The 24,569-nt window shown below is 36.9% G+C and overlaps 1 protein-coding gene and 1 long non-coding RNA gene across 2 annotated transcripts; one reads left to right on the top strand and one right to left on the bottom strand.

Annotated features, from left to right (window-relative positions):
* On the top strand, positions 2,414-3,504 carry LOC109836139. The gene is made up of 2 exons (XR_002245853.1): positions 2,414-2,552; positions 3,010-3,504. It is a non-coding gene; the product is annotated as an uncharacterized LOC109836139 (long non-coding RNA).
* LOC109838091 (zinc finger CCCH domain-containing protein 17-like) lies at positions 6,312-24,569 on the bottom strand. Its single transcript, XM_020406559.1, has 8 exons — positions 24,434-24,569; positions 24,261-24,356; positions 23,981-24,172; positions 23,717-23,863; positions 21,374-21,493; positions 21,216-21,275; positions 6,779-6,876; positions 6,312-6,674 (listed from the first exon to the last, which is right to left on the bottom strand). The coding sequence occupies exons 3-8, from the start codon at positions 24,152-24,154 to the stop codon at positions 6,533-6,535; spliced, it is 741 nt and encodes a 246-aa protein (XP_020262148.1). The 5' UTR covers positions 24,155-24,172; positions 24,261-24,356; positions 24,434-24,569; the 3' UTR covers positions 6,312-6,532.

The raw sequence follows: 24,569 nt of genomic DNA, 5'->3' as shown, positions 1-24,569 counted from the left end.
TTAGTTCTCCATTACTCTTTCCTCAGACGAAAATTCTCTCTATTACTTTCTCTTTATTACTCATCTTTGTCCTAAATTCGATCAATTACTCTTACCTCTGCTTCATAATGGCTGAAAAGGACATCATCTACATTGTCGCTTCGGGGGATAGAGCAGTATTCATAAAGATTAACTCTTCAACCATCATTCTGAATCTAAAATTTGATGTGTCAGAGAGGTTAGATCTTCCATATGATTCATTAAGTTTGTCATACAATGATGAAACAAATGAAAGCTTCAAATTCCCCATTGAGAACGAAGATGATCTGTGCCTGAACGTGACCTAGCGTTTCCCTATAAAAGGGAAACTGCCACGCCCCAAAATTGCAGCGAAAATTTGTAAATGCGGGGTGCGCGACAGCAGCAACCCGTGCACGAGACAAGTCTTATACACGGGTCAAGCCTGACACTTCATATCACATATTTTATCTCAAAAATGTTCATAAATCTGTTGATGATAGAAATCAAAGCAACTATATATGTATGTAATCGGTACTTACAGCCCACAAGCTCACCGTTATAAACATTTTTAAAAACAAAACAAATTGTGCTGAAGGTAATATCAAAAAGAAGAGGCTCTCCATATAACGACCCTCAGCCAAAAGCTCAAACCAAAAGTTCAGCTAATATGAAGCTACGCCATATCTGAATTTTTTTTTAAATAACAGGGTGAGCTAGCGCTCAGTGAGAACATTTCCCACTAGAGTTCCTAGATAACTAACAAAATAGTAACAAGAATAATTCTCAGAAACAACGAATTACAAGTTTTGCATGAGAAATTCAAAGATAGCAAAATACGATCCAAATATCATAATATTGTCGTCTTTAAGAAAGAATGCAACAATTATATTTTCTTTCTTATGTGCAACTGAATATACTGTGAAGTTTCTTGAAATCACACCCTTTTTGACTCAAGGTAAACATTAAGACGGAAAAAAAAACTAGTAATTTGTACAAACCAGAGAATTATTGTTTTCTCAATTTCATAGTCAATTATCAAAATCTTAATTCTCGATGAGTTATTCATGAATGTAAAAGTCACCTCATAGGTCACACTAAGGCTACGAATTATAGCCCAGTAGCAAGGGAATGCGTAAAACACATCACATGATAGATAATTCCCGAGAATCGAATGCACCTAACACTGCCATAGGTTACTGATCAAATACAGAGGGGCCAGAATAAATTTCAGAAGGGCTAATACAGAAGGGCAAACACAGAGGGGCCAAATAAAGGTGCATTCACCACATGGCAGGCAGAAACAATCCATAGTGGACTATTTGAGGGTTTGAAAACATCGAGATCACATGTCCAATGAGTAATACTTCGCATCTTAGAATTTACAGATATTTTCAAATGAAGTTGACAAGGTAAAACTTCTTATCCCAGTTAAGACAGTTTACAAATTTTTTTAATCAGATACCAAATCACAGCAAATCTTTGAATCTGTTAAACCGTTGAAATATGTTCAAAATACTTCATCAAAAACTTTTAGATAAAGCAATATCTATAATTAGTTAAAACTGCATGAGAGCCAATTCACTTTTCATAGTTCGTATAAAATCAAATTGATTTTTCATATCTTGTACGAAACAATATCATATTTATGGTTTATGCCACAACAAAGGTAGATCAAATCTTTATATACATGAAAATGATATATTATTTTTCGATTACAAGATAAATCAAATATAATATTCATGCAATTTTATATTATAAAATACTAGTGAGAAATGAACTCACCTCTAGTTGACACGATTATCCCAAAATATTAGTCCCCTTGATATCAACCAAATCCTATAATATAAGATATAAAACTAATTATTAACTCAAGACAAACATATATTATAGGTAAATCAATTCATAATCTAGAGCCTAATAAATTCAGATATAATCAATAATAATTGAATTTTACAGTACATATGAGCTTATTGTTAACTTTAGCAATTTATCAAAAAAAATTATAACTCTCGTATCCTAGCTTTTGAACTTCCTAGTAATTTATGATAATGTATGGGGTTATAGGGAATTTATCAAGCCTAAAAGTTATTGTTTATTCTTCAGATTGGACTTATTTACAAATTGAGTAAATAATAGGGGCCTAACAGATATTTTCCAACCATTTTTCAATTATAACTTATATTACTAAGGTCTGTTTCGAAATGTTTATATGGTTCAGGGGCTTAAGGGAATTTTTCCTAGCCATGACTTGTATTAAACGAGCTAGGTGGGCTTATGTAAAATTAGTTTGTAATGTAGGGGTGAATAAAAAATTATCCCTCTCCCCTTACCTAGTCCTCCACCTCTGATTCTTCATCTTCCTCTTTTCTTTTCTTTTCTTCTGTTTTCTTCTCCTCTCTCTCTCTCTCTCTCTCTCTCTCTCTCTCTCTCTCTCTCTCTCGCCATTCTCTCTCTCTCTCCATTGTGCCAAGGTGGCGCGGCTGCTCAAACTCCGTCGCCAGAGCGGTCACCCGAGGCGCCCTCCTCCGGCGAGTGGAGTCGCCACCGGTCAGGTAAGTTCTCTTTCATTTTTTTCCTCTTAACAATTCAAAGAACAATTACTCCTATCAATTTTTAAAATAAAAGAAGATTAACGAGAGATGAATTATACCTTTGTTTCCCCCTTTTTCTTTCCCCCAACTTCTTCCCTTTCTTCTTCTTCTTCTTCTTTTCTCTCTTCACAATCCTTATCTAGTTTTCAGAGGGTTTGGTTGAGGATGAGAGGATATTTTCCAAAAAATTTTCCCTTGTTTTTTTTCTGTGGTTTTCTTTGATTTCTCTGTTTTATTCTTCCGTTAAGAAGGTGCCGGCCAATTTGTCGAATGGATTTTAGCCACTAAATATTAACGTGGCAGATAATTAGGAGTTAGGGGTGAAATTCCAAAAAAACCCTTAATTAGTTCTCTAATCTGTAATTATTTTTTTTCCATTAATTAAGTTTTAAGACACTAATTATTTAGGCTACTACAGAAACCCTGTTCACGAGAATTGTTAGAGCTGGTCATCTCGCGATTCTTGAGAGGGTTTAAGGCGGCGGCGATTTCTCAAGAGAAGCGGTGATTTTCTAGAAGCCTTTAAAGGATATTCTCAATGAGATTGAGCGGTGATTTCTCAGTGAAAATTCACACGTGATACTGTAGCAGTTCTACAGTGATCAATATTTTGATTGAGAGATCTCAAGTTTGAGATCTTCTTTTTGCAAGCTTTGTAATTTCTTGTGGTTAAATAAGAAATTATTTGTGCGGCTCCCGTGGACTTAAGCAAGTTTACCGAACCACGTAAATCTGTTGTCTTGTCTCCTTTACCTATTTTTATCTATGTATTCGCTATTGCTTGTGATTGGTTGGTTTTGAGTTTGGTGTAAACTCTAGCTAGGGTTGTTTTTCTCTCTCGAAGTTGATATCGCTTCCGTGACATTGTGGGCGTCTCCCGTCCCCAACAATAATTTAAATGTTATTACTCATAAAGCACAATATGTCTATAAATTTTTTGAATAGTTAATGAAAGTTTGAGTAAGTTAGATTAATAAGAATACAAACATATGTATAAATAAGTTCATCCCCCTTGTTCATAAGAGCACCAACGTAAAAGCATTAGTGTGATGTAATAGTGAGCTTATAAAAGCACCAATTTGAACTTGAGTTAACATAAAATTATTTAGTAAACAAACATATATGTATAAAGATAGATATCTTTGTTGCAAATACACATGTATCTAACCAAAATTTCTTCTTTTGTATAGGGTCCTCGTAGTTCCTCAAGGGAAAGAACAGAGCAAGACAGTGAGAGGAAGACAACATTAGCAATGAATGATAGGTTTATGTGGAACTTAAACTATATTGGCAATGTAAAAATTAGATATAACAGTTTAACATAATAAAATTTTTGGATTGGATGGATCTAGTAGTATTGCGTGGATTTTTAGCAGAGATGCACATTTCTAATTGAACGGATTGAGTTTTTGTTGTTTTTCGTATTTGTGGGACTAAGCAGGTTTTAAATTGTGAAAATAATAATTTAAGAGTTTCGATCTGTCGCTGATGGTGTTTCTTATAAACGCCTATTGCAACGGAATTCTGGCTCTCATGCTGCATTTTAATGAATGTCCGTTGCGACGAGAATATTGTGTCAATTGACGAAAATATTAACTATGATTGAATGTCATCGCTAAGTTCAATTGCAAAGTTTTACAGTAGATTTTTGGGATTTAACATCAACGACGCAAATGATCATCACTCTTCTATCGCTGATTGTAACAATTACGATCGATTTATTTGTTTGTCGTCAAAGTTTGCAGGTATCAACATCAAGGGTTACAGTGATGGAAGTTTTTACGATGGAATTCTGTCGCGATTTACCATCTGCGACGAAATTTTAGCAGGTAGCGAGACTAAGGGGGTGTTTGGTTGCATTGTTTTTGAGAAATGTTTTCTCAAAAGTACTGACGCATGGCATTTATGTAATTAAGAGTTTTCTATACATTTCTATAAACTGTGTTTGGCTCCAAAAAAATTTACAGAAATGTTTTCTGTAAAGTGCCCAAAAGTACCAAATTTTATGGAAATTGATTTCCTTCTAAAATGGGAGGAAATCTCTTGGAAATCTGACGCATTCATTATTTAAATAATAAAACTCATTAACTCTTTTCTACAAAGTTCTCACTTTTCTATAAAGTTGGTGGTGTTTGGTTACATTTCTATAAATTATAGGAAATGTTGCTATTTTCCCAAAAGTTATTTCTTATTTTCTTGTTTTGAACCAAACAAGCACAATACAAAAAATAAGAAAATTTGTACTTTTTAACTTCTCAAAACTTTTCCTATAATTTTTTTAAGAAATACAAGGAAATCAAATTTGGGATGGAAAACATTTCCTATAATTTATAGAAATGTAACCAAACACCCCCTAAATACAAGGATTATGAGAATTCTATAAAAATGAGTGCAATTACAAAAATGAAAATGGTGCGTCTGTGCATATGTTAAAAGATATGATAAGAAATGAGTGTATTCATAGTAAATTAGAGGTTGCTCCAACGAAGAATAAAATGAGAGAGAGAATCAACTAAAGTGGTCTAGTCATGTATAAAGAAGACCTCCTTGTGCACTAGTTAGGAAAAGTAATAATATTATAGTTAATATGGCAAAAAGATCTAGAGATAAGACATAAGAGAACTTGGTTGGAAGCAATTAATAAGGATATGGTTAACTTAACAAAGGAGATGTCCCGTGATAGAACAGAATGGAAGAATAGAATGTTAGAATGGAATTCATGTAGTTGACCCCAAATATTTTGGATAGAGGCTTTGTTGTTGTCGTCGTCGTCATAGTTGTTGTTGTGATAATATGACATTGTCTATCATGTTTTTAGCTCATATAAAGACTTATAGTATTTAATGTAGCTAATTTGACTACAACAAATGCTACAAATTTCTTTTACAAAATGAAAATCTACTATCATTTCCAATTGTATTGTTGCTAATTAAACATTAAAAAGATAAATATGATTGTATCTTTTACTGTTTCAACAGTAAACCAATTAATAAGAGAATTGAATACTCACCTTAATTAGTATTACGCAAAGATACGTTTTGAGTCAAAATGCATCAACATAATGACATGATATTAATTTATAATAGTTTCTGTTAATGGGAGGATTTGCATATTGGTTATAGTTAATTTGATTGTAGCAAATGCTGCAAATTTGTTTTGCAAAATATAATTTAATTATCCAATTATTTGGTTGTTATTAGTAAACGTTGAAAACATAAACTAGATTGCAACATTTATTATTTTAGCTTAATTTCATGTCATCCAATTAAAAAGAAAATAGAACTATTCATAACCGTTGTTAAGAAAAGAGAAATTGCTCTAGTAGTTGGAAAAAATGTTCATATTTGTTTATTGATGTTCATCCTTCAACAACCTTTTTGGAGAGAGAGAGAGAGAGAGAGAGAGAGAGAGAGAGAGAGAGAGGGAGGGAGAGGTATAATTCAAAATTTCGTTAATGTAATCCATATTAAAAAAGGATACCAAGTTATATGTTGTTTTTCTTTCATGTTCTCATAAAGAAGCACATTTCGTTCATCAGTAAAATTGACGTGGGTTACTTCGAGCATGAAGCTCACATCTATATTTTAGGGAAATGGTCTCCGCTCAGTGTCTAATTTATATTCATATTACAAAAAGATGTAAAAATATATGTTATGTGTTTCAAGTTACTATTGTTAGCTACTATTGTAGATCAACCAAACAATCATTAGCTACCGCCTGTTTCTTTCAATTCAACAATACTTGTATGATCTAATAAAAAAAAAGATCAATAGGGAAGATCTCAAAATTGACTTGCCTCTCACTACAAATACTCTGCACCTCTTTGAGCATCTCTCTCTCACTTCTACATAATCTCAGCCCTTTTATACATTACGTAAGGGAGGGAAGAATATAAATTACAAAATAAAAATAAAATAAAAAAAATACCCCTTTAATTGCTATCAAGCAGATGTAGCCTCGTTAGCAATCCACTTCCACACTTTAAGCTCCCCGGTTCCATCTCCAGTAAAAAATAGGCCACCAGGACCTATTTGTATAGCTCTTATCTCCTTCTTTGCAAAAATCTTACCCCTCTCGTTGAATCTATTATAACAGGAAAAATATATATATATCAAAGTATATACAATAAACAAAATGGCAGAGCTTAAGCTGAAGGCAAAGGTTTGAATGCTGATTAATGTACTTACGATGGAAGGTCATAGAGGCGAACAGTGTTATCATTGCTGGCACAAAACAATACTGGTTTGCCTTGAGCATCATGCATCCCGCATAGCGCAAGCACTCCCTGGGAAAAGGGGAAAAAATTGTCAGCAAGGAGAACTAGTTCAAAAAGAACTGGATGCACAAAAACATCTGTACAAATTTCCTAATGTCAGATGCCATCCTATTGAAAATAAGTTCTTAAGAGTTCAGAAAGATAAGATAGAAAGACTGTATTAACGGATGCTAGACCTGGGCATGGGTATTTAGTGCCAAGCGGCTACATTCAAGGAATGGGAACCCTTATAACAAGGCTAAAAGCTTCTTGCCTACAGCTGGAAACCCAATACAATATTATTGAGAATAGTCAAGGTTTTAAATGTCGGATATCGGGGAACAATCGGATGGCCAAAATTCATATTGGTTTGCGAATATCAGGAAAATATCAGGGATATGTAGTAAATATCGGAATGTCATAATGGACGTTTGCTTATAAAGTATAATGCACTAAAATGTAATCTCAACATACTTAATAAAATCTAAGCATACAAAATGTAAATAATATATGTTTAGGATCAGTAATCAATAAGGGTGCTAAACCGTATCCGAGGAAATATCCGTAACTGTATCCGTTAGGATACAGATATGGTTACTCAAATCTATAACCGATAGGATATGGATACAGATATGATTTTGTAGTGAAATATCTGTATCCGTATCCAAAATATCCGAATACATATTAGTCATACTCTTACCATAGTTTCGATTTTTAAAGTATGAATTTGTGGTTAATTTTGATGATCAAGATGTCTAATCTTAGCTTTTTTGTTATAATAAACATATTAACGATCTCTTTTGTATCACATGAACTATGTTTTTCTCAATACTATCTAATTTTCTCATATCTGTTTTGTATCTGCATGTATATCCGCTTATATATCTGCATCTATATTTGTAACCGTATTCGATTTTGAAGGATATGTATATGAATTTTCCTTACCGAGGTATATCCGTATCCGAGATGGGTAAGTGGATATGGATATGGTAAGCATTATATCCGAGCCGTATCCAGACCGAATACACCCTTAGTAATCAACCTTGTAGAACAAACGAAAGTACAAAGTTGCAACATTTCGTCTGATTTTTTTAGGATAATATGTCATTTGATATAATGGAAAAATCATGATATCCCGCCCGAGAATTGCTAAACACGATGTATTGTTTTGCGACAAACCATATAAAAGGATACATCGGTCAATGTACTGGTTGATATATCGGTCATATCAAGAATGTATCGCCCAAAAATAGCCAAAAAACAGTAAAGAATATTTAGAAACCATGTCAACTGGCGCAAACCCTGTAAAATGATATATTTGGCAAAACATTGGGCCATGTCAGGGATATTTAAAATAATGAGAATAATGGCATGAATCTTAAATCATTAATCCTGGGTCCATAAAGCGGGTTGCTTCTAGTCTAAATTACCTAGTACAATAGCGATTTCAAGAGGATCCATCATTAAATGGCATCAACAAAGTGACGTGAGATCTGAAAGTGCACATAAGTTGTGACGGTATATGCAAAATTCAATGCGAGGATCTTAATGTTGATGGAAAATAAGTAATTGTAATCAATTAATGTTATACAAGACAAGAATACAATAGAAAGTAAAGCCCGGTAACTTTAAAGTTAAAAGCAATCCAACTTCAGATGTAGTTCATATGGCTCCTACAGTGAAAGATACGTTTATACAGCAGATTCACAAAGTAAGTTGTCATATTAAATGCCAGTTTGTGGATATAGGTGTATGCTTTTGAATACAAGTACACCCAAGAAGCCTAATCTCCCAAAGTCATGTCACCAAGAGTGATACGAGTCGTCGAGCGAGCACATTTGATCGCGAAATTATCAAAGGTGGGGTTGAGAAGATGACAGCGACAACACATGAAAATTAAAGTGGCGAAGGAAAATACATTCTCTATATTATGAAGAATGAAATATTATAAAATATCTCCCTCACAATCTCACTAGAATAAAGAACAATCTTCTTATTCTCTTTAAAATCTAATCTCCTATCTAGAAACCCTAAACAATCCATATTTATATGTCTAACAATGTGGATGACAATCTTGTAAATAACCAAACCCAATGAAACTTGGAAAACACGTCAAAAAAGAATCCAGATTCACCCAAGAACCTGATTCGGTCGACCGGCCAACGAGATGTTTTTTTAACCCTGTAGGCGTGCACGTTATCGGTCGACCGACATTAGTCGATCGGTCGACCGATATGGCATTGTCGGTCGACCGGTGTCAACCATTCGGGCGATCGATCAGAGTCGATTCTTTTATTTTCTGATTCTTCTGTTTTTTCTGCTTTTGACCTCTTTCGTCGTCACCAACGGCTCCACCACGTCTCTATTTTCAAGCTACCATAAGAATCATCCTCAAGCTCCCATGATGATCGCTAAGCTCCCGAAACAAGAGAGAAGATACACCCGTATTATAGCTCTCCCCTTTAGGAGCTTGAAGTCTCGTTCAAGTTAGAACTTCAACTGAGGGAACTCGTGAGCCCCTCCTTCCCTATTGAACCACCTGGCTTTGTTAGGAACCTGACCTTGACATCCGATCAGAAACGACTCATTCGTCCTGCATCTCGTCGTAGTCACATTCCGCTCTAAAATACAATCCTCTTTTAGCGGCTCTCCTCTATCAAACCATAAGTCTTCAACGTGCGGTAAGATCACTTTGTCGTCACTCTCATCGTCCAACAATGGAGGCTCAAACAACTTCAAGTACTCGACATTAATCACCGAATACATGCCTAAGTAAGGTGGCAATCAAGCTTGAAGGCGTTGTCAAATCTGATCAAGAATCTGAAATGGACCATATCGTATAGGCTTCAACTTCTTCTCCTCCCTTTAGCCGCTCCTTACTCAACTTCAACCATACCATGTCACATTTCCCAAAGTTACAAGGAACTCGATGTTGATCATGTTTTGCCTTGTACTTAGCTTATGACTTCTTCAATTGAGCTTCAACCGTAGCGTGAATATGTGCAATCTTCTCCAGAAATAGTTGAACCCGTTGTCATTCACTCCCTTCCTTACCGTTGGCTGTAGCTTCACTAAAAAACACGAGATCGAACGGACTTGGCGGTAAGATTCTTACCGTAACACGTCTCAAACGGTGACTTTTCCAAAGATCCATGAATAGTCTGATTGAATGCAAACTGAAGATATGGTAAGCTCTCATCCCAAGTCTTGGGATGCCTGGAATTATACCCCCTCAACATGTGCACCATAGTCCGGTTGACTACCTCGGTTTGTCCGTCTGTTTGTGGATGAAAGGTCGTGCTCTTTTCAATCTAATGTCCATCAAACTCCACAAAAAATCCCATAAATACCTGAGAAATCGGCTATCCCGATCCAAAATAATTGAACTTTGCAACTGAAAGTGCTTCCACACATGCTCAAAGAACAACTGCGCTTCACCCGCTCCCGTCACGGTCTTCTTGTAAGGAATCAAGATCGCCATCTTGCTGAACCGGTCCACCACAACGTACAAATAGTCATATCCGCGCTTGGTCGTTAACAACCCTCCTAAAAATCCATAGAGATGCTCTCCCACGGTCTAGAAGGCACTGGTAATGGAAAGTACAATCCCCGTTTTTTGTTAGAAGGCTTCGAAATACAACATAGCTTACACCATCCAACGTACTTGGTAACATCCTCTAGCATCTTCGGCCAAAAGACATAGCACCGTAGATTGAGAAGCGTCTTCTGAATCCCAAAATAACCTTGCACACGCGATGTATGTGCCTCTAATCCACTGCAACCTATCACCATCTTCCGGAATGCAAAGCGATGTCCCATAATATAACAAACCATCCTCTCCAAGCTCGTACTCCCCCCTTCGACCAGCCTTCGCCTGCTCGAACATACTGTCGATATCTCTGCTGGATGTGTACATCTGTACATACTCTAAAGGAACCAAATGGCTGAATACGCGTCGCCACCAATAAAGCTCTAACTGACGGTCGAGATAACATATCGACCAACTTGTTTTTCACCACTTTCTTATACCTAATGATGATGTTGAACGTCATCAAATAGGACATCCACTTCATGTGTCGTGCCTGCTGCAACTTCGTCTAGGCACGTAGAAACTCCAATGGCTTGTGATCTGAGTGCACAACCACCTCCTTACCCAACAAATACACCCTCCAATGCTTGATCGCCTGATAAAGTGCATAAAACTTCTTGTTGTAGGTAAGGTAGTTCTGAATAGCACCCGTGAACATCTCAGAATGGTACTCCACCGGCTTCCCATCATGTATCAACACAACATCTGTAGTATAGCTAGAAGCATCAGTCTCTACCTCGAAGATCCTCTGTAAATTAGGCAACGCTAATACCGGTGCCTCCGAGATCTTCCTCTTCAGCAACTGAAAAGCCTCCTCCTGCGTCCTTCTCCACTTGAACTGAACCTTCACCTTTGTAAGACCATGTAAAGGTGCCGCATAAGTCGAAAAATATCGAATAAACATGCGCAAATACTGACAAGCCCCATGAAGCTTCTCACCTCCGTCACTATCCTAGGTGTCGGCCACTTCGTGATCACCGCCACCTTGTCTGGATCTATCCTCCGTTGGCCCTTCCCCACGATAAAACCGAGATACACCAACCTGTCCTTCCCAAATTCGCACTTCTTCCCATAGAACTTCAGCTGTCCGTTCTGCAGCACTTCAAACACCTTCTCGACATGAACAAGATGCTCCTCCTAGATCCTGCTATACACCAAGGTATCATCGAGGCAAACTATTACAAAATCCTCTATAAAAGGTTGCAACAAATCATTCATGAGTCTTATAAAGGTCGTCGGAGCGTTACATAATCCAAACGGCATCACCAACCACTCAAACAGGCCCTGTTTGGTCTTGAACGCAGTCTTCCAACTGTCATCCTCTCGAATCCTCACCTGATGGTAACCAGACTTCAGAGCCAACTTCGTGAAAAACCTCACTTCCTCCAACTGGTCTATAAGATCATTGATCCGTGATAGTGGGTAACGATTCTTGACTGTTATCTTGTTGAGCGTTCGATAATCCACGCACATGCGCCAGTCTCTATCCTTTTTGGGTACCAACAACACTGACGACCTGCAAGGTGAACAACTTAGCACTATCACTCATGTCTCCAAAAGCTTCTGAACCTGCTTCTTTATCTCTTCTCACTCCTGTACAGATGTGAAGTATAGACCTATATTCGTCAAGGAACTCTCGTCTGTCAGCATAATCTCATGCTCCACACCCCGTTCTGGTGATAGTCCCGTGATCTTTGAAAACAAATCCGCATATTTAGCCTTCAACCTGTCAACATTTCTCTCCTGAAGCTTGCTCAAGGTGGTCAAGCATATCCTACTCAACTGCTCCTCATAAAGCCTAATGAATAACAATACAAACTTCTTACTTGTATTCACTAGCCTCTTCGTTTGAGTCACCGTCACCAGTCTAGTCTCCTGTGGAAGAGATGTCGAACGAAAAATAAACTACTCGCCATCCTTGGTGAACATATACTTCTGGGCCCGCTTGTCGTAGATTGCGTATCTATCCCACAAATAAGGATTGCTCAGTATAACTTGGTAAATATTCAACGGAACGACGTCGCACGTGATTTCGTCAATATACGACTCGTGAAATGCAAATCTGAAAGTGCATTTGTTGATCACACTCAATCCCGCATCCTTCTAAATCCACCCTAAAGGATAGGACTTCGGATATTTTACCGTCTTCAATCCCAGCTTCTGAACCAAGACCTTAGATATCAAATTATTCTGGTTCCCTGGATCAACGATGGCATCAACCAATCTGGTCTTCACCTGCAACTTAAGAACAAAGAGCTTCTCCCTGAGGTCTTCGTCTTCATTCGCGGCATGCTTCCCTGCCATAAGGTTAAGACTGTTGTTGGGTTCTATCATCCCGGAAACTTCCTTCGGACTCTGTGCTATCACGCGTCTTTTTCTCCTTCTTCAACCCCTTCGATTTCAGATGAGGATACTTCTCCCAACACTGATCAGCCACGTGCCTTGTCTGCTTGCAGTGATTGTAAGTCAATCCTGTCTTCCCTGGATCACCATTCTTCTTCTCTTTCTTAGGTTGAGAGTCACTAGACTTGCATTCAGCTTGCTTGGAATCTCCCTTCGTCCCGTTATCCTTCTTCTGCTAGCCCTTAATGGTAATAGTCTTCACACTCGCTTCTGCAATGGACTCGATCGTGAACAGGTTCATCTTCTTTCGAATGTATTCGTTTAGACTCGCTATGTACTTCATGAAGATGGAGTATTCATCCGTTACGATGTTGAGGACTATCGTCTGCTGTTGGAACTCTGTTGTGTATTCTTGAATGGTCTGATTGAATCTTTAACGTAATCTGTACCACTTGTACCAACGCTCCTCAAGGAATCCCATCGGGTAGAATTACTTTCTCAGTAGCTCCTTAAACTTGTTCCACGACACCGTCTTCTTCTCCTGCTTACAGTAGGATTTTCATCACGTCAACGCATATCCTGAAAGCTTCAAAGTCGCGAACACAATCTCCTCCTTAGACGAATAACCATAAAGAGTAAAATACATCTTCATCCGCTCGATCCAGTCATTAAGCCTCTCGACGTCAACACTCTCATCATAAACAAGGATCTCTATCCTGAAGTCAATCTTTAAATTCTGGTAATGATCCTTACCCCCTGGTGCGGAACAGCCTTGACGGTCTCTGTCTCCTCGTCGGAATCAGAATTCACGCTCTTTCCATCGGATTCCACAGGTTTCTTCTTAAATTTTAAAGAAAAACCATCCTTTTTGTCCCCTTCATGGATGAGATTGACGAGTTGTGTGAGAGTCGACCCTATCGTCTCGATCCGCTTCTCCAATGCATCAAGTCTCGATGAGTTGTTATTTTCAGTCATCTTCTTCTTCCTTAATTTCTGGACCTCTTACAAAGAAATAAGGATCTCGTCTAGCTTCTTATATTACGATCGAGTAAGAACCATACACAAGATACCCTATTCACAGGATCTGATGGCTCTGATACCAACTTGATACAAATCGCCGAACGAGCACCTTTGATCGCGGAATTATCAAATGTGTGGTTGAGAAGATAACAACGAGAACACACGAAAATTAAAATGGCGAAGAAAAATACCTTCTCTAGATTATGAAGAATAAAAGATTACAAAATCTCTCCCTCACAATCTCACTAGAATAAAAAACGATCTCCTTATTCTCTTTAAAATCCAATCTCTTGTCTAGAAACCCTAAACAATCTCTATTTATATGTCTAACAACATGGATGGCAATCTTATAAATAACCAAACCCAATGGAACTTGGAAAACACGTCAAAAAGGAACCCAGATTCACCCAGAAACCTGATTCAGTCATCCGGCCTGCATGGTTCAGTTGACCGGCCAACGAGATGTTTTTTTAACCCTGTAGGCGTACACGTTATTTGTCGACCGACATTGGTCAATCGATCGACTGATATGGCATTATCGGTCGACCGGTGTCAACCATTGCCGATTCTTCCATTTCCTAGTTCTTCTGTTTTTCATGCTTTTGACCTCTTTCGCCGCCACCAACGACTCCACCCACGTCTCTATTCTCAAGCTACCATGAGAATCATCTATCCTCAAGCTACCATGAGGATCGCTAAGCTCCCGAAGCAATGAAGAAGATACACCCGTATCAAAGAGTCATAAAAAATGATATACCGAAGAAATAACGTCAACACCAACTCTAGAGAAACTATTTGCCAACTTATCATAACATTTAGCATCGAGGAGATTTCTCAAGCTACAGAAGAGATGTTAAATCTAATACACAATCAAGAAAGATATGAAAGGAGACAGCAGCCAAGTATCTGAACAAGAAGCTCTAGAGGAGAAAAACTGCCCCAACAATCATAACAAACGTCCAGATGAGTTATTAATATGAAAGGAGACAGCAGCCAAGAATCCGAATAAGAAGCTCTAACGGACAAAAAATGCCCCAACATTCATAACAAACGTCCAGATGAATCATTAAGTCTTAAGGGGTGCATCAGAAAGAGAGATGCAAATGCAGGTAAGAGAAGATGCATATTTGGATAAAACTAAGTATAGATAAAATTCAAATATTAAAAACATTGTGGAACCATAAAGGATGAGTATGGAGAATAACCAGATATTATCAAATAGAACCAGAATTAGATAAGGATATATTTGTAAAGTGAGAAAACTAAGTTAGGTTATCCTCTTATTTTAGTTTTTAACTTACATAATAAAATACATTATGAGCTTGACATGTTTTAAATCAAAATGCTGCATCATATCGTATTGGGTACACTTTATGTGTGTGTGAGGATAAATTCAGTAAATCAGGTATTACTGTATAGTAATGCAACTGTGTTTCTATCATATTTATATACATATCATATAGCGGGAAAATGGATATGACGTGGCAGTTCATTTTGCTAAATGAGCTACACAGATATAGACCGGTAGAGAGACTCATATTAGTCATATTGGAGCATGTGAACCATACCACTCTTATCTCCTGATAGCTAATTTTGCTAAAAGATGTGACAACTCATATCCAGTATCCCCCATTAGATATACATGGTTGTAAACAACCAATATGAAACATAGGTACCAACCAGATTGTACATATTTTTAATTAGGACTAGCTAATGAGCTAAAACAAGCAACCTTTATGCGTAAAAGGTTGCTTATATGCGTAGTTGTAAAATAGGTACCAACAAGATTATACACATCTTTAATTAGGACTAGTTAATGAGCTAAAATAGGCAACCTTAATGTGTAAAAGCTCACACAATCTAAGCCAAGGTGCATATAGAAAATGGTAACAAAGATGAAAAACGAAGCTAGAGGCATGAGCTTGAGTGAGAGAATATTGCATCATGAAGGTACATGTATAAACCTCCAGTGGTTTGTCCCAACAAGATATCATTTTCAATGAGCAGAAATCTCGTAAAAGATGTGTATAGAGATGGCCTTTCATTGTAAATCAGAGAAACCCCTTACAGACATCTCCAATTGCCTGAATAAATGAGAATAAAATCACATGCAGGTGAGCAATTATGGAAGACAATGCAAATTCTCATCTTCGGTTATAGCATTGGCTCATGTAAGTAGAATGGGATAATAGCAAGCTAGAAGCAACCACACTTCCATAGACAGTTTATAAGAGCCTAATTGATGCATAAACTACTAATGTTAGAAAGCAAAGCACACATTAACATTATAGGGCTCATGAGGGGCGCATAGATGTACAGAAGGTTTTTCCGGGGTACTCTGTAGGACAATTAATGGCTTGCAGATATTCCGTAATGATGTTAAAAAGTAACAGTTTCCATAAATTATAATTGTCCAATGACTCCAAACAGGATAAGAGAATAGAAAAACAGAAGTACGTTTGGAAGATAAGAAAAACTTGATTTTCTTTATTAGTGGTCATAGTCACTTCATTAGCTTTGACAAGATGAGGTCACCAATATAAACAGGGGCAAAGCTACCTTAGAGGAACTGGTGTCACGTGACACCACTTTCCTCTAAGGCCTTCCCTATATACTAAGGACCTGTGTAAGATTGTGCTGCTTGGAGGCAGAGAGGTTCCAACATAGGAGGGGACGATTGCAAGGAAGATGAGAGGCGAGTCTTGGTGCTGTTTTCTTTTGTTTTCAATGGAGTCTGGAGATAAAATTGAAGCGGGGGAGGGTGATGATCAGTATTTATTTTGTCCTTCTGCTGAAAAGTTAGGGCAACAGACCAAAAGAGCGAAGGTCATGTGAAGTGTTTGGATTTTTTAGATTATTCTAACTGGTTTAAGATTGAGAGAAAATAAATGAAAGGCTAGGATTTGATCTAAGATGATCTAAATAAACAACAAAATTAAGAAAATAATGACATAGTCTAGCGGTTAGATCAGGTAAATTTAAATTTGGAGAATAATATCCAATTATAAAGGCCTAAAAAATCTTATCCCTAATATATTTTAAAATCAAAATCTATTCACCATTACATACACAGTTACACTCCTTCAATTCTACTACAATTTAAATTCCATGACTAATCTTATTAATCTAAATTTATATTCAAATCAAATTATAAAACCATAGAAAATTGATTCATCGAACATAAATTTTAAAACTTTTAACAATGCTATCTACTATTATCTTGAATCAAATAGATGAGTTGAAATTGTCTTACATGATATATCATTATGGCTTGAATTGGGTTGAAGTCTCTAAAATGCAACCCACTTTTCCAGTAAAACAGAAAGGAAATATATAAAGGGCACCTTTAAAAATATGTATTTGGTAGTTTCATTAGTGTGGTTGTATAATTTTTCAAAATATGGTAACTCCTCGAGGACAGTTGTGAAATTTTTTAAATTATTCATTACGTAGTCACACCATTTACTAGAATTTCTGGATCCGCCATGGAATACAAAGAGACCTTAAAAGGCATTAGGAAAAGACTTTTCCTTGAACTCCAAATGCTAAACGAATTTTATCTTGCCATCACTGTGATCAGATGAGATGGTTCAGTGGTGGATGCATGAGAGCAGTGGCTTGCAGAGATGTGCTTGTTTTGACTGAATAGAACTCTTTAAAGAATACATCCACTGAGCAGCAGATTAGGAGTTCATCACCCACAAAACAACGAGTAGACTGAACAGCTAATTTGAGTGCATGGAATGTAGCTTCAGGTAGCAAAGAACAGGGTCAGCCAATTAGCCATTAACTATGAGCTTAATGGAAAGCATATTCAAGCATCCCCAAGATAAGAAGTCTATTACTGAAGCTTCCACAATAATGGTGACCCAGGCCTCATTATGGCAGCCCAGCAGGATCACAAACATTGACGAAGAGGAGGATGCAGTAAGTGTTTTCATATGACCTTGTTATGGTGAAGAAGTTAGGCATAAAAACGACATGACACCATTCAACAACATGATACTAGTGGGTAGCCTTGAACAATAATCTCACAATCATCCTCCATAGCATTTCAATGTAGAGTGTATGGTCGCTACTGTGTGCATCAAGTAAACCACTTTCAAGATATTAAGAGGAGGTGATGAAAGAATCAAAAGACAGGCACCATGGTTGAAATATCAGTCAGACTCAAATTTCTTTGGCTATAAACCATGAGGAAAACAATATGTAAAACTGTTTGTAGTGAAATCACTGCAGCTACAACACTCAGTACTCACATATGGGATAAAAGATTGTTTGACAGGCAGTTATAGGGAAATAGTTCATCTCCAAGCAAAAAAGTTCCCATCTCTTCGGAACATGAGTTGTTCCATATCTCATATAACCATACAATTGGTGGGATGAGCAAGTCGAATATTAGGATGTGCAGGTCCAAAGGCCTTCTAGCATGATCTTGCAGACAGGCAACCCTTGCTTGGAGTGAGACCATAGGGGCTTATGTTCATGCCTGCAGCAAATGAATGCTTCGAGTTCAAAAATGGCATTGACCATCATTTGGGTCGAGATCTTGATTAATGATGCCAATATTTCAATTCATGGTATTGGGGTCAAGAAGATTTGTACATATGAAATGAAATGTATCCTAACTATCAAGAGTCTCAAAACAATGTTCAAGGGAGGTCACCGAACTGTCGCTAGAGATAGCTATCTTTCACAAACTAACCTACGGGAAGATCTATATATTCTAAGAAAGAAAAATCATCTCAAATAGCTGAAGTTGGGCTTGGCTTGAGCGTGGATTGGAGAGGGGATCATTAGTAAAGCACTAGACCTTTGTGACCACATGTTAGGAAGAATCAACAATGAGCATCCAACGCAACTGTGTAAAATTGTTAATATTAAAACATTGAATACCATAAAGTCTGGTATCTCCATCGTTCTTGGAGAAATTGAGAGGAACAAGATTTAAGATATAATATTGATATTTCGAGGACTATAACCTCTGTATCTTTGTATCTATCATGAGTTTGCTTCAACTTTCTCGGAACTGCTAGAGACAGTTTCGCTAATTCTAGAATTCTGAAATTTCATTTTCGATCAGTGGCTTAAGAATGTTTTTACGGAAAACACAATTCAAAATGTTTGGCATGTTCTTGAAGAGAATCAACAAAGATGGATTAAGTCTTAATCAAAACATGTATAATTCTGTAACTGATAATAAAAAATTTCTAAATTGATGAGGCATTTAAATATAAAAGTTAAAATTTACAGAGAATAAATTATGAAAATATTTTTCTTAATATTGCCAATGCATAGCAAGTTCAAATGAACATCATAAGTATCAAACTTTTCAACAGATTTTAGGAGAAAATTAAAATTTTCCATATATCTCCTTTATGCTATCCAGAGATGAAGATGATACACTATTAAGTTGCCCTTCCTCCCCCCTCAGAATTTCTTAGATTTCCAAAATCAGCATAACTATGATAGAAGGAACTAATATATGGAAGGAACTATAGGCAACATCCTATAAGGTTTCTAGCAAATAAAAAACTGTTACATATCACCTTTATGGCTTTATCCCATGCAAAGAGGGCCCAACCCCCACCCCAAAAACCTACCTACCACTAAGCTATATATACCATGCCTCTTCCCAGATAATGGGGCCAATTACTCCATCTCTTTCACATGCATTATCCTGGCTCCTGCTAACCTAAAAAGTCTGTCCTTTAATTGCTACCATTCAGTGATAGCATGTCACATAGTAATTCTAAATCAAGGACATCAGTAAGCTCATTCCCCTCTTTTAGTAACTCAGCTAAACAATCTGAAAGGGATTAAGAAGTGGTTTACAAAAGCAGAAGAAAAACAGTACTAACTAGCCCTGCAATTCATGGCTGGCCCCATTTGAACTTGGAAGAGAATGAAAATATTTCAAATGAGGGGTTACAAGGGATAGATATTATTCTTGAATATACTTATTAGAAAGAACTACTGAAAAGAAAGAATAAATGAATTTTTTTTTGTTGAGGAAAAAAAGGAAGTAATGAGTTTTAAGTAGAGAAGTTGGAGGAGATTAGGAATTTAAGTTAAAAGAAGCTCAAAGAGGAGATAAACTCTTTGAAGCTTTTCGGGAATGGTTTCTTTTCTAGTTATATCAATGTTTTTTGTTTATTTTTGCAATATTGATGCATGTAGAGGAACCTTCACTAACTTGATTGGGTTATTTTGTTGCATGTATTAAAGGTTTGGTTATTTAGTCGAATGAAACATAATCTTTCACTTCCTTCGTGTCAGTGTAAACTCATGATTTTTTTTAATGTGTCTGTAACTTGATAACAACCTTTTATGGAACTAGATAATATGTTCATCTTAACGGCTAGGTTGTAAAGTTTGCTGGAGTTTGTTGAGAACACCGCATGAGTTAGAGGATGGCTTCAACTAGATTGAACTCAAATGAAAAGAAAAATAGTAATCGAGTATTCCAATGTGCTGCAGTACAATGAGCTAGACAGACCATGCAGAAGTCTTCTAAGACTCTACTCAGTGCAAAAAGGTTCAGGAATCTGAAAATCAATCAAAAGCTTAATCTCCATTGTAATTAAAGAAAAATAAGTGTCTGTAGCAATTGAAAGCAGAAGATGGACGCTTGGCACTACTCATAAGATTCAGAACCTAGACGGAAAAGACTCGGAAGAAATACTGGAAAGCGTGCACTAACCTCAAGGGTCTAACAATTCTGGACGCGAGAGTCTCTCTTCATACGAGCACACTGTGAGATTGTTTACATAGAAATGTGGTCAGTTAGCGCCGGAGGAAATCAGATCCTTCAGCTCAAGCAAGCACGTTCTATCGTAAGTTATATATTTATTGGATAAGGCTTCTATAATATACTAATAAAATTATATCGTGAGATAATAGCCAACCAAGGAGCGATTTTGAGTAACCAGAGGAAAATACGGAAGACACTATCTATTGTAGCCGCCGAGTTATTAATTGAAGTTAGGTAATAATTTGGGAAGAGATATAGACCAACTTTTCGGAAGTCACATTATTTAAATGAGCTAACAATTGAGAGGAAAATCCCATTACATTGCGACGTTTTACGCGCCCGCGACCGCCCTACATGCACACCTTGGAGAGAGAGCCTCAAAATGCACTATTCACTCTACTTTTAAAAAGAGATCCATTTTTTCAAGGTGTGATGTAGGGGGGTGATTTTGGCCACCTCACTAGCCAAGTTCAATGAAGTAACTTGTAGCCGAAGTTTCTCCATATTTCTCATATATATATTATATATATATATATATATTTATATTTGTATATATATATATATATATTATATAATTTATTTATATAGTATATGTGTGTGGTGTGTGTGTGTGTGTGTGTGTGTGTGTTGTGTGTGTGTGTGTGTTAGAAGTAGAGGACTTACATGTTCTTCATTATGAGTATATGTCACTTCAAGATTTCCGCTTTCTGTGGCGACCCAAACCTGTAAAAGAAGTAAGATAATAGTTTTAACTTTTAATACAGTGATACCTCAAAAAAGAACTTTAAATACGGTACAACCTAAAATGCCAAAATGTTCACCTTTACTGTTTGATCTAAAGAACATGATAGCAAAAATTGATCCCAACATAACACTGACATGACAACCGATTTGTGGTCAGTGAGAGTATGGATGCATTGTAAGGTTGTAAGATCCCAAACCTGAAACATAATGCAAGAGATTGAAGGGTAAATATATGTTACAGACCAAAGTATCCACTAAGATTCAGTAACATGCCCTATCTTTCATGGTATTCTGAATTGGCAATATGGAGTCTACTTTTCTGAACAAATGAGAATATGGGTTAAGACGGAAAATCTAATAAATGAAAGCAATGGGAAAGGAAATAAGAGATTGGAAAAAAATCATAAAACTATCATATAGTTGAACATTAAACCCAGTTATGCTGATTATTCTACTCAAAAGACAACAATTTTCCACCAGGGATGAATTAAATCCAAGCTTCTGAAGGACTTCTTTACTGTCAAAATTCCCCATGCCCTAATTAATATTTTACTGCAGTGTAGTGCCCCTATTGTGTTTGTGCCTCCTATCCATATCTATGTTTCTTAGGTGTATCAAGTGTTATCAATGTGCAAGGGGCAATGTGGGGCCTAAAGTCCCTTTTATGCGCACATGACTAAGGCGCAACCAATGTATGAAATGTCGGCCGATATATCGCTACATAGGTTGATATATCGGTTTTGATGCTCTTCTGATACAATATTTATGAAAAAAAATATCGTTTTCCAATTTTTACCCTTTTTCTGATATATCGGAAATATTGGCCGATATTTTATTGAGAAAATATCAGCCGATATTGGCTAGTATCCAAATAAAAATGGTTATTGAGTTCGGGTTTGGGTTTGGTTCCCACTAGACCCAAAAACATAATAAATATCCAAATCCAAATACCCTAAATTATTAGTCAATCTCATATTTCTCTTTCCTCTTAATTCGGCACTCCAGCCCAAAAATGCTAGGGGATCTCAAGTACGCATCTCTTTCTTCTCTCTCCACTCTCTCTTTCTCTTCTCTAGTCCTCTCTCTCGGCTCTCTCTCAACTACCCCTCAGACTCCTGTCACTCTTCCTCTCTCCTCTCTCTCAACTTCTCGCTCCCTTTTCTCTCTATCTTCCTCTCTCTGTTCATGTCCTCTCTTTGATCTCTACATGTATCTGACGTCTCTAGACTTTGTATATCATTATTCATGGTGCAATTTCTTATGTTTAGAATACATTAAATATGTTTTGATTACATATTACAATGTTATGTTACATATGAACATTATCTAATATGACACCCCGATATTTTTTACATATCCCCGATAAATCCCCAATTTCCGCAATCCGATATAGATTTTGGCCGTCCTATATTTTCGATATTTAATATATTTGGCACAACGCGATGCACATGCCCGAGTGAAGCGAAGCGCATACTGAACACATAAATTTTCAAGATATATAATCAAGCATGAAAGAACATGTTTATGAATTTTCACACAAAAATATGTGAAGATAAATTATAAACACCCCCAATCACAAAATAAGGTATTAATTTCTAATGCTAACGCAACCAACCTAGCATAGTTTTCCAAATCAAAAGTCAAATCAAGACCAATATCGAAGTAAACTCAAATAATAAATGAGGATTAGTTAGAGTCCTCAATCGAGCTACTAAAAAGACCTAATGGGTTTACTTTGCTTTTCAGGATATGGATTATTGGGTATAAAGACCCCATTGAAATGTTAAAGAACAAAAATATACAAGGTTATGCCTTACATACACCTTGCGCGAAGTGCAAGGTGCTTGCGACGTACAAAAGGCACTAGCGCATCAGATGTAGGGCGCTTCGCCACCGCCCCACATCACAGGGAGCATGAGGCGCGCACCTTTGATAACACTGAATGTATCTAGAAAAACAGATTGTCGATAGAGATTAACTCTTTGAAGCTTAAGGGCCTGATGTATGTCCTTAGCTTGCATAAGGATTGACCTGTGGTAAAATAATGGATGAGTTGCTTCAAAATCCAACTGAAAATAGTGGCACTTGTTTTATTGGAGTGGAAATAATACTTACGAGAATACAAATAAGCCTTCAAGGTATAAGAATACAACAATCTCATTATCAAAAACATACTTATTACTAAAAACATGGATAACAGATGACATACAGAAAACAATTAGTTAGTCTTTAACCTGCATTGGTTCAAGAATTCTAAGATTTGGAATTAGTTCATAAAGGTGAAGAATCAAAAAAGAATGTGGTAAACTGCTTGCATGAACTACATAAAATAAGACAATAAGCAGGGTAGAACTCATGAAGCTGATAAACTATAATTTTCCAGAAGAATGAATATGACATAACAGGTAAGATAGTATTACTCTTATTGTCTCATCCATAGAACCAGAGTAAAGCCTCCCTGCTCCAATAACCAACGAAACTACAGCACGAAGATGGCCAATAAGAGAAGCTGCCGGTTCAAAGCAGTTCCCTACGACGTTAAACTTCCAAGCCAGTATACGCCCATCCTGCAACCAAGCAAAGAACATGAAAATTTAGACCACCAATTAGGATCGATATCATAACGCTCAATATAGTATCGAAAGAACCACATTTAAAAAATTTTAGAGTGGAAAGATGACCACCTGTGTTCCTGCAAATAGCATTTCATTACCAACCACCAATGCGTATACTAGTCCAACGGGTCCATCGAGGCTTAAATCAAGAGACGTTTGAGTATTCAAAGCCCTGACTGCATTAGTAACCCCGATAAAAATCCACGGCCCCTCACTGATCATGCAACCAACTTCACTTCCCATACTGACAACCCCAACACACTACAAAAGAAAACCCATATGAGACAATTCAAAATAATCAGCAAATTAAAATTCAAAACCATTAGAAAACATCAAGACAGTAATTTACTTGGCCACTCTGACAATCCCAAACCCGAACAGTCTCGTCCTTGCTCCCCGAATACAGCTTATCTGAGCCCGAGGGTAATGCAATTCCTGTAATAACCTGCAAATCTCAATACCCATCAAAATTTCAAACTGGAAAAGACGTAAAAGGGGGGAAAATCAGCAAAAATATCTCACCTTTTGGTGGCCTTGTAGAGGGGTAAGCAAAGAGAAGCTATCGCTAACAAACCAAGAGTGCAAGAACTTGCACCTCTCCCCGTAACTACAGTTCCCGGCGATGAAATAGTTGCACAATTTATTCACCTACGGCCGG

Source organism: Asparagus officinalis, chromosome 4 (assembly GCF_001876935.1).
Source record: "Asparagus officinalis chromosome 4, Aspof.V1, whole genome shotgun sequence".
Classification (NCBI taxonomy): domain Eukaryota; kingdom Viridiplantae; phylum Streptophyta; class Magnoliopsida; order Asparagales; family Asparagaceae; genus Asparagus; species Asparagus officinalis.
This window is presented reverse-complemented; position numbering and strand designations above follow the sequence as displayed.